General features: G+C 44.0%; 2 protein-coding genes across 3 annotated transcripts in view; both read right to left on the minus strand.

Annotated features, from left to right (window-relative positions):
- cxadr (CXADR Ig-like cell adhesion molecule) overlaps window positions 1-3,719 on the minus strand; it is a 46,961-nt gene extending 43,242 nt beyond the window's left edge. Inside the window, exon 1 of the mRNA XM_035434793.1 lies at window positions 3,548-3,719. Within this exon, the coding sequence (XP_035290684.1) occupies window positions 3,548-3,599 (52 nt within the window). The 5' untranslated portion in view covers window positions 3,600-3,719. The remainder of the gene's footprint in view (window positions 1-3,547) is intronic.
- A 1,478-nt stretch (window positions 3,720-5,197) lies between these two features.
- On the minus strand, window positions 5,198-9,537 carry btg3 (B-cell translocation gene 3). 2 transcript variants are annotated; one of them, XM_035432165.1, is made up of 5 exons: window positions 9,418-9,537; window positions 7,875-8,066; window positions 7,381-7,518; window positions 6,414-6,618; window positions 5,198-5,845 (listed from the first exon to the last, which is right to left on the minus strand). In XM_035432165.1, the coding sequence occupies exons 2-5, from the start codon at window positions 8,045-8,047 to the stop codon at window positions 5,627-5,629; spliced, it is 735 nt and encodes a 244-aa protein (XP_035288056.1). In that variant the 5' UTR covers window positions 8,048-8,066; window positions 9,418-9,537; the 3' UTR covers window positions 5,198-5,626. The 2 variants fall into 2 exon arrangements, with proteins under 2 accessions (XP_035288056.1, XP_035288057.1); XM_035432166.1 differs by lacking the exon at window positions 9,418-9,537 and adding an exon at window positions 8,781-9,341.
- Between the last annotated feature and the right edge of the window lie 1,564 nt (window positions 9,538-11,101).

An 11,101-nucleotide genomic window follows, 5' to 3' on the forward strand; every position in this document is an offset into this window, starting at 1 on the left:
CACTAAGACCAACCTTGTTCCTGGAGATCTACCATCCTGTAGATTTTCATTTCAACCCTAGTTTGTCACACATGATTCTACTAATTAGCAGCTCAATTAGATCTCTATAACTTTTGAGTGAGGTGAGCTTTGTTAGGGTTGGAGTGAAAAACAACAGGACGGTAGATCTCCAGGAACGAGGTTGGGCAGCCCAGGTTTACGGGTTCTTTATCTGGGCCATTCCAGCACAACCAGGTAATAAAATAAAAATGAAACGCAGCGAGGAACAATTATTTACTTTCAGCACTCTCGGCAAAAGCAAACACACCACCGACATTCCATCGGAGAGCATCTCTAATGACCGAACGAATAACCCAGCACCGAAGCAACACTCCTCTTATAGGAAGTGGGCCAGCTCCCCGCGACCAGCCCGAGGTGCCATTGTGATGGAAATGAGCTTGTACAGACCACACAATGTTCCGCAGAGGGGGGGGGGGGGGGGGGGGAAATGCATCTTGGGGAATGCGGCGAGGGTAAACAATGCCCGGCCCCCGCCTCGACAGCGCCCCCGCCGCCCTCCCCCGCTACGCCACCGCCGCGGGAACGCTCGCCCGCTTTCCAAAAAAACAAAGCGCCTCGTTATCCCCGGGTTTATCAGTAACCAGCCGAACGGGAGTTTACTGCCCTCTCCGCGCACCCGTTTCGCGGAGTTCCGTTTACCGCGCGGTGCGACCTTTGAGCGCCGGGGGCGGGCCGCGGGAGCGCTGAGCGACGCTCGTCCGCCGCGGTTTCGGCTTTAGGGCTGGGCCGGTTTCAGGGCAGATTCCAGGCAGAGAGGGCGTCGGCCTACCGGGCCACACCCACAGCTGTACGAGCCGTACACACACACACACGCAGTGTACCGGTAAACACTCACACGCTCGGCGAGTCCTGTGGCTATGCCCTCTGGGGCAGAGAGGGACACGCCAGCCTGTCGGAGAGCACTCAGGCGCGTGTCATAAACGCGGCGCGAGTGTCAAAACAGCGTTTCTGTTGTTTTATTGGTAATCAATGCGCCGCGCCGCCTGCATCCCCCGCCCGCCGCTGGGAGAGCGATAATCGAGGGTCGTTTCCAGCCCGCTCCCCTGCCGCGGGAAACAAAACGCTTTGAGTGCCAATCGCAAAGTGAGCGATCAAAGTGCCCCATCGCAGGCTGCTGGGTGGCTCAACCTGTCAAAGGGACAGTTTCGCTTAATGGGGTTTTTTTGGGATGTTATTTCAGTTCTCAATGTATGCGTTTGATCACCCCGTGCATTTTTTTGCGTTCAACGCAAGGATGTTTTAGACACCCACGGAAGTATCTGGAACCGTTTCAGTCGGGTGCGATTACAGCGTCTCATCGCTCACTAGCGACCCCCTAACTGGGCGACTAGGTGCCCACAAGCCCGCCTGGTGAGCTGCACAGGAAGCATCATCCTCAGACTCATGTCTGTGTGAGCATGATTTGCAAATTGCAGTACAACAATAAGGTGCAGTTGACACCACATGCTTTGTCCAGTTTGATGGAACGCAATATTCTACTAATCTAATCTTTTAAAAAAAAATGCTTATTGCATTGTGGGGAAAAAAAGTTGCCTGACCCAGCATTGTCACAATGAGCTGGAAAAAACAAATGTGAGACTTGCTGGCGCTTACATATCTGGCTGATCACAGTATGCTATAAGTGGAAAATAAAATAGCAGTCAGTCATGCAAGATTGATAAGTTATGTTTTTACATCAACAACAAAAAAAATGATTAAAGGCGACTTTCTTAAGGCTTGTAATGGCCCAGGCATAGGAGGGGAACAACAAAACTTCAAATCACCAACCAAACAAAAGGTGTGGTCTGCTATATTCGACGCCCCCAACGTCTTTACTCAATCGTTAAATAAAGATTAAACAGCACTCCTCTCGTTTTTTCATGTAACCTACTAAAATAATGATATTGCAGAGCTTGATACAGTCACTGAAGCAAACAACGCGGCCAGTTTGAGTATTTTTAATTATATGCTATTAAGATTAATTTCGGCCCCAATCAGAAATTACATCAATTTAAGACAAAGTCCTGGCTCTCACAGCAGGGGGTTTACAGTTTAGATTGGCTACTTAAGCTGGCAGATGGCAGACATAAATTCACAACACGTTAAAGCCTCGTTACGGTTTAACACAGACAACACAAACTGTTTTCACCACCAGTAGCAAAACGACAAACGAAAAAAGACGTAACGCAATATGACGACAAAAATTACGTTTGACGCGACTATCACTTCACGTTGCATATAGCCTATTTTACAAACTATATGTATATGTCGTCTTGGAAACATTTACCCCACAAATGTTACTAGCATAATCAATAGAAAACTGCTTTACTGTATTGTTATTTACGCAGCGGGCGCTATTAGTGATGCATGCTGGCGATTAAAGTTCCACTAATTGTATTTCCGCAGTCTTTCCACAATTAAACCGTTCAAGAGATTTAGACTATTATTTTGCTCTTAGTCTCATTATATTCGAAATACACGACCCGTAACACTAAGTAAATAAAACTTGCGCCGCAGCTAAACTAAGTCAGTTCAAAGAACCTCGGGACATAGTGGCTAATGCAATGTATCATATACGAGTTTCTTCAATTAAACCATTCCACGACGAATGACGTTAGTCTAGTCCATTTCATTATTATTGCTGACAGTGACGGAGTTAATCGTAATCCTGGTGAATTTATAAGACTCGTAATTACACAAAGCACGCACTCATATTTAACGCGTTTTATACACATTATAAGCCAATATTTTTCAAATACCATAAGGCTACAGCCAGGCCAACTTTTGGAAAGTCTTCCAAACGAAATCTTCCCCAATAAACGAACGTTAGTTCTATTTACATTTCTCAAAAACTACACAGACCGAAAAAATACACCCCCTTCAGTCTCAACAAAATCTGACTTAATTCAGTTTTTGTGCCTTTTCAATCATTTCCATTAACAAGCTGTGATTTTGGAACCAAGAGGAAAAAATCATCTTAATTATAGGCTACTTTGAATTTACCATATTAAACGTACAGTCTACTACCCACTTGTTGCTACAGAATACATCATACTTTAATCTATTTCTGACAGACTGAATTAAAAAAAAAAAAATTATAGGCTAATGAACACTGTCATGTGGATATGAGATCGTAACATCAAGGATTGTCCTCGAAAAAAAAGAACGGGAATCTCAAGCTGTAGCCTACGTGCTTGTCTTTTTGGCCGGCTAGCGACGTTAGTAGTAAACAAGCAAACAAACAAAAATCCGTTAAATAAAATTATGGTTCAGAACGTAAACCTGAAAACTAATCTGTAAAATACAGTTATGCAGAAACATTTCGCCTCATATACTTAACATGTCCACTGAAACAAACTTTTCAGCAGGTAGCTAGAGCAGCTAACTGGCTATTCAGTTACTGTCCTGTTGGCTAGCTTGCTCCATCCCTACGCCATTCGGCATTTTACTCTCCCGCTTTAATGCAGGCGGCGGAGAAAGGAATGGAAAATTGGGGGAAAAAACTTACCTGCCAATAAAATTCCCAATAGAACACAACAACGGAATGCCATAAAATCCATTATTCGAATCTTAATTTCCTCCTGAAATTTCCTTTTCCAAACTGAACGAAATTCAAAGTTCTCGGAGCGCCTCAACTGTTCTCCCCTCCGTTCGCATCCAGATTGCACTCCTGCCCGACTCTCAGCAGGTGGATAGGAGCTGGAATCCAGACACGTGATTTCCGGATGAAGGTATCCATTGCGAATTTTCGCGACAAAAGTTGATGCTCAAGAGCCACCTGCCGTTCATTTTCCTCATAACACAACGTACAATTACATTTACATGCGCTTTGTACATTTATAAAAAATGTGTAAGATTCCAATGTATTCTTGTTTCTGAGGTATGACACTGCACCGTTTTGATCAAACGCAATACATGCAAGCTGCCTTGCATTAATTGAGACCTTTTAACAGATTGTGTTGACAGTAACACAAAATGTGTTGTCCTTAACTGGACATGGAGGTGTGTTAAAAAAAAAAGACTGTGTTGTTTTTAATACATCTTTTGAGAGTGAGCTAATGATGCAACAGCATACACCTGGCCAAGAAAGAGGAGGGCAGCCAACTGTCCGATTGCTTTTGGTCCCCCCAATGGTGTCACTGTCCAAATACTTACTCGACTGCACTGTGTGTGTATGTTTGTATGTGTGTATGAAGACCAAGAATACAGTGCAAGCAGCAATGACGGGGTGTCAGCACTGACTAAAGCATCTGACATCCCATAGACTACAGATTGTATGGCAGTCTGCCAAATTGTTCATGAGTCGATTTTTAAACGCGTTTCTATCCAATGCCACAAATTGTTTGTCTGGCAGCCATGTAAATAATCAAAGGTAATGGTGCTTTATAAATCATTTCTTCATTTTACGATCACATTCAGAATGATGTATGCTGCGCTTAAGGTCAGTTATTGAGCACAGCCATCAAAGTTAATTGTACTCATTAAAATTCTGTCTCTCAGCTTGATGTCTGTTAGCCGAAATCCAAATGATTCTGTTCAAGTTATTGGTCCTCTTGTTGCTCCAATGATAAGCTCTTTTCATTCAAAAAACAGCTCAAGCCCCACTTATTTAGACAAGCATACACGCAAGACATTTAACTACACACATGCACACATTCGCTCTTCTTTTTTTAACAAACCATCTTTAGTTTTTCTTCCCTTAATGATTGCCATATAACCTCAACATCTATTTTTTAAATCCTATGTATTGTGACTTACCTCGATTCCTCTGTAAAATGACCTTGGGTGTCATGAAAGGCGCTTTACAAGTAAAATGTATTATAAGCACTTATTGTACCTTAATTTGTATTGGCCCTGTGATGCACACTTGCTGTACCTGATGTAATTCTATATCGCCATCGTGTGGCCAATCCACACATAATTCTGGAAGTTGACAACCACTGGGTTCCCATCAACAGAAATACAGTCAAGTGAGATATATGCTGTATATATCTATATCAGTACAGTACAGGCACAGAAACATTTACTATGCTAGCTAACGATTCATCTTGCTGTCCCCAATGTATGTGACATGATGGACATAGGTAGATGTAACACCAACTCTAAAGCTCTTTTGAGTCACACCAAGCACAAGTTAAAACACAGTGAAAGAAATTCGTCTAATTAAGAAAACGTTTAATGTATTTCATAATTTAAGTAGTCAGCACAATACTATGATGTGAATACATACAAAACATTTGGTCATTTAAACAAAACTGATGGACAGTCTGTCGAACATCAGAGAATAACAGTGATCCCATTAAATATAAATACAGTACATATTTCCATAATTAAAATTTCCTATCATAGCCAACAAGATTTCTAATTCTGTATATAAGCAAACACCTTACACAACTTTCTATAACAAATTATCTAAAGTGCAGAGTCAACATATCTTTTTAAAACTTGTACAAATTCAAAAAATCAAAAAGAAAGTTATTACGATAAACAAATAATTACTACAAAAATACTTTCAGAGTTTGGTCAGCATTGTGTCAGTCCTTTTCGTTTCCAGAGTAACTACGTCACTGTTTCGCTTTAGTGGTTCCTAAGAGTGGGCCAGGTTTGGGGTGCTGCCCCAGTAACCCGGTCCGTTTCGGGGCCGGACGGGACACCAGCCGTTCGGTCTGAAGCAGGGGTTGGGCCTGGCGTGGGGGCGGAAGCCAAAGTGAGGGTGGGGGGGCCCGTGCCCCTTCCCGGGCCCGGTCTTCTTTTTCGGAAACGGGTGCCACACGTGGACCGGCTGGTAGGGGATTTGGGGCACCGCCTGCAAGACAAGGTTCCCTTAGACGTTTCGATTCACCGGGAACGGGAAAAGCATAAGCCACAACCGTTTGACCCTTCATAGTTTTTCCCATCAGTACTTGCTAAACGAGGTTCATTTCGACTGTTCGGATGAATCATGGAAATTAAGTTCATTAAAGCTGAACATATGTCATGTTACATATATACGCCTCACAGCCAGAAGGTCGTGGGTTCGAATATCAGCTTAGAGCCTTTCTGTGTGGAGTTTGCATGTTCTCGCCGTGTCCGCGTGGGTTTCCTCCGGGTACTCCGGTTTCCTCCCACAGTCCAAAGACATGCAGGTAGGCTAATTGGAGAGTCTAAATTGCCCATAGGTATGAGTGTGGGAGTGAATGGTGTGTGTGCCCTGCGATAGATTGTTCGCCTGTCCAGGGTTTATTCCTGCCTCTCGCCCAATGCACGCTGGGATAGGCTCCAGCACCCCCCACGACCCTGATCCGCTTTCTTTCCGCAGGATCACGGAAACAGTGGCTTGTGGAATTTGGCGGTAACTGAAAGCGAATGAGAAGGCTCGGTCCTGGCGGCAGTACCTGGTAGCGGGGCTGGAAGTGGGGGAAAGGGGGGGTCACACAGGCCTCTCGGGTGCCGCTCTCTTCGTCAGACGAGGAGCCGGAGTGGTAGTCCGACGTCACCTTCTCCACCGCGCTCGTCACCTTCTTGGTCACGTCCTCCTTGTCGTCCACGTCGTCTCCCGAGAAACTCGCCACTGTGAAGGCGTGGTTCTTCTCCCCGTACCTGAGAATAGTGAAGGGGGTCGGAATGAGTCGGAGCATATTCACAACTTTTCAGAACCGTACACGGACATATATGTGCTCTGCGTTATAAAAGATGTAGAAATTATTTGTGCAGGGGAAATTTAAAAAAAACACACACACACACACACACACACACGCACGCAACAGACACGCACACGCACACACACACACACACACACACACACACACACACACACACACACACACACACACACACACACACACACACACACACACACACACACACACACACACACACACACACACACACACACACACACACACACACTTCTACAAGCCCTCTGGACCCACTTGCACACAGGAAAGCTTTACCCAGTTGCCCTAAGCTCCACCCCTGCTATCATGAAACTATATGCAAACACACAAATACAGACACCTCAGGGAAACACTCATGAGCCCAAGGGCGCTGTAAGAGGGGGGGGGGGGGGGGGTAGGACAATTCCAAGGCCCTGATGGACAGAGGTCCTCAAAAAAATATGACACAGAGGTGGTGGGGCCCAAAACAAGATCTTTTTCCCCTGCTTGGGCCCATAGCCATAAAGTATCTCAGAGCATGAGTGCTGGTCTAGGATCAGGTTTCCTCGTCCACTTTCCTTATCTAACCCATTATGAGTTAAAAGGAAAAAATGATCCTGGATCAGCATTTCTACCCAGAGATGCTTCAAAAATACAAGCCCGGGGCAGCACATCTGAGAATAAAGGAGACAAAGTGAGTTCCTACCTGCAGCATACCTCCCCAGGGTCCACCCAGAGAGTGAGTTCCTGTGGCAGGCCCAGGTCTCTGTACTGCACCCCGCTCTCCCGACAGGCTCTCAGCAGCTCAGGGTCCTCCTTCAGAAACCCGTTCACTCGAATACACCTGCACAAGCACACAAGAACCTCACAATGACACCATCCACCTGCCCCCCTGCCAGAAGACCCAGGCAACTACTCTGCTCCATCAGGAGAGGCCACTTCCAATATACATGGATTAATTCGCACGTAACTGAGCATTCCTTACAAGCAAAATAACCTTACTCTGGGTACCATCTTTTATATCAAATGCCAAGGGACAACTCAGTATTACAAAACAGTTTTATCCCCATTAACACCTGAAAAAATGTTAACTTAAATTATGCACTGTTTCACAGTAGAAACTCAGCCCGGCAGTAGAAAACTCATCAGAGTTCATTTCAGCACACAGCACTACTAATAAGCAGAGCTCTTATTCAGTACCTGAAAGCCTGGCCTTTGCTGGGGTTCTCAGGGTACCAGTGCCCCCGGTATTTCTCCTGTAATGCCACAGTCAGTCTCTCCACAAAACGATCCACTTTCTCCGTCTCCAGCTTTTCCGCCTTCCTGACCAGCCGTTTCATAAAAAACACCACTGCCGCAATTTCTTTCTTCATCGTTCACTCCGTTTAGCCCCTGGTTGCAGTAATGCGGGGGTAAGAGGGGGGTGAGAGAAAGAAACCATATCAATTATCAATTCGTGGTACACAACTGTTCACTACGATTATGTCGAGAACCAAGGTGAAATATAATACGGGCTTTTATGAGGACACCAACACGGCTCGGGTCACCCCATTACGCGCCCCACGTAGCAGCCGATGAATGCATGCTGCTGTGGGCAACGTGACTCACTCGTTACAAGGACGGTGACATGACTCAATATCCAAATCTTAACAATATACGATTGAATATTGTGCCAAAAATGCAAGAAAGCTGCTAGCCACTGTCGCTGGATGAAGAGCACTTTTGCGCACATGTGAAGTTACACTAAACCAATAACTGTGCAGAATAATTCATTAGAAGTAGCGAGATGTATAAGTTAACTAAGAAATGTGGTTTATAACGTCATCTTAAGTTAGAGGAGGCTATGTTACATGTAACGTAATATTGCTAGAAAGCCAAATAACGCCAGCGCGCCGATTTAGCTAACTGCGTTTATATGAGTTATATTTCACTCATATAAACCTCAAGTTCGTTAAAGAGACTTTTCGCAAAAACAGTACGACAGTAGTATACAAAGAGACAATAAACCACACTGGTCACACCATTGCTTGATTAATCCTAACGGCGTTTCGTCCGGCGGGACTTCCCTTAGGAAAGGCGCGATGAGATACAATATGGATTCCCTACCACGAGAGTGTCCGTCACACTGACTCGGGATCAGTTTCCGTTTTGGTACGAAAAGTCGAGACCATAGGTCGAGACCAGAACTGTGGTTAACTTCACTGATCCTCGATCAGCTAGTTCCGCAGCCACCTAGTAAACTTTTCATTACATATCCATACTCTTCGTTCGCTATAAAAGAAACGCATTACCGTTATATATTTACCAACAATCAAACTAATAGTAAAACGGTAGCACACGGTACATAGGTAGTGAAAATGTATTAACAATTAGCTATTGACACTTAACTAACCCTTGCTAAGTTGTATCTTTCTAAATTTCATGTGACTCGACGCAAGCTAGCCAGCCAGGCTTTCGTTCATCATACAGATTAGTGCGTATTAACGAACTTGCTATTAAATCTCTGATAAGATAGTTAACATTAACGGACTAGAACTGTTTCAGTTTGTAGCCAACGACGTTTGCTAACAAGAAACGATTAAATATCACGCCTGAAATCGCTCAGAACAAGTAGCTTTTTCAAAACCACGCGTAGAGCTTTCCTGATTTATACTCTTGTTTTCTTAAACTCCGTGATACATTTGTAGATGAAGACAAGAGGCTAGCCACCATGTCACGTTTTCAGATTTCGTAATTTACTAACCGTATCCACTCCCTCCTCCACCATGTGAGCTGCTGCTGGTCAAGACAGTTGAGTCCTGTTTGTGTTCTCACGTTGCGTGCAGACCAGATGGCTGCGGAAATTCATGACGTCATCGGAAATGCGCGGCAGTCCACAAAGCGGTGTAGTCAAAAAAAAAGCGGTGTAGTCGTGGCGACGCGCGCTGTATGGCAGCATCGATTTTCCAGTTTGTAGTTTGTCAGGTTCATTGCCTAAATTTTAAATAACATAATTAAATTGTAAAATTGTAACTGATTTCTCGTGGACTCATAAAATTAAAATACCAACTGAAACTGTGAATTGATAATATTTTTCTTAAAAGAAAATACACTACTTGAACATGTTCTTCCTGTGTCCGTGTGGGTTTCCTCCAACAGTCCAAAGACGTGCAGGTAGGCCGATTGGAGAATCTAAAAAACCTCGAAGAAACATAACGAATGCAGCTGCTTCCATACAGGTGTACGGCATCATACAGTTGAGTAATTAACATCTATCATGCTCTGTGGCATGTATAAAAATGCTGAGCAGGCCCAGTTGACCTTGATTTTGGTGCAGGCTGATGATGGCTGTGTAATGGTGTGCAGAATGATTTATTGGCACACATTGGGCCCCTTAATACCACCTGAGTATCATTGTAATGCCTCGGCACCCATAAGTATTGTTGCTGACCATGTGCATCCCTTTATGGTGACATTCATAAAATGTCCCTTTTCAAATGGACATGTCCAGCAGGATAATGCACTTATACATCAGGAAGATGTCACAAAGTACAAATCTCAAGATGTTCTACGACTGTGACAGTGACTTGAGTTTACTCCATTGGCCTGCACAGTCCCTGGATCTCAATCCAATAGAGCACCTTTGGGATGAGATGGAACAGGTGGTTCACAGCATGAACGTGTGGCCAAAGAATCTGCAGGAACTGCGTCATGTTGTCAAGTCAACACGGACCAAAATCCCTAAGGAATGTTCACAGCACTTTGTTGAACCCATGCCATGAAGAATTCAGGCTGTTGTGGAGGCAAGGGGGGTCCTGCCTGTTACTAGATAGGTGAACCGAATAAAGTGTGTGTGTGTGTGTGTGTGTGTATGTATACACACATACTCACACACTTTATTAGGTACACCCATCTAGTAACAGGTAGGGCCCCCTTGCCTCCACAACAGCCCAAATTCATATTCAAGTCATGATTGTTATAAGCCAGTTAGCAGTTTTGCATTTTTTGTAGTTATTGTGGCTTTATAGTGCTGATTTGAATTTGCCAAGGAAACAAATAGGCATATTTGTTTCCTTGGTGATTAATTTTTTTTGTCCAAAATGAACAGTATTGAGGGGACATTGGCAAGCATCATTCATTTTTGCTTATTTGGCATGCAAATTATGCTACTTTAATGTGTTTTTGAAAACAGCCATGCAATTTGGCAGCCGTGCTGCATGGACTTCTCTAAACAGCAGATTCTGCATCAGATTTTACACTAAATGGTGTTCAGATCTACATACTCGATATGCAAGCTGTTCCCTTTCATTTTGGACAACAATTTAGGGCAGATATGCAATCATTGACATGATTTGTCATGTTAAAATTTCTCTATGAGCTCATTAATGACTGCTGAATACTGTCCCTTTATCTGCATATTAAATGTCTTACTGTGATTTAATCTATGA

Source organism: Anguilla anguilla, chromosome 9 (genome assembly GCF_013347855.1).
Source record: "Anguilla anguilla isolate fAngAng1 chromosome 9, fAngAng1.pri, whole genome shotgun sequence".
In the NCBI taxonomy this organism is placed as follows: Eukaryota; Metazoa; Chordata; class Actinopteri; order Anguilliformes; family Anguillidae; genus Anguilla; species Anguilla anguilla.

What these genes read in the sequence shown, in the direction of transcription:
- btg3 (XM_035432165.1), bottom strand. Translation starts at nt 8,047, where the DNA reads ATGAAGAAAGAAATTGCGGCAGTGGTGTTTTTTATGAAACGGCTGGTC. An exon ending in AGCAAAGGCCAGGCTTTCAG is followed by an intron (nt 7,519 to 7,874) that starts GTACTGAATAAG and finishes GTGCTTGTGCAG; the next exon opens with GTGTATTCGAGTGAACGGGT. An exon ending in CCTGGGGAGGTATGCTGCAG is followed by an intron (nt 6,619 to 7,380) that starts GTAGGAACTCAC and finishes CACTATTCTCAG; the next exon opens with GTACGGGGAGAAGAACCACG.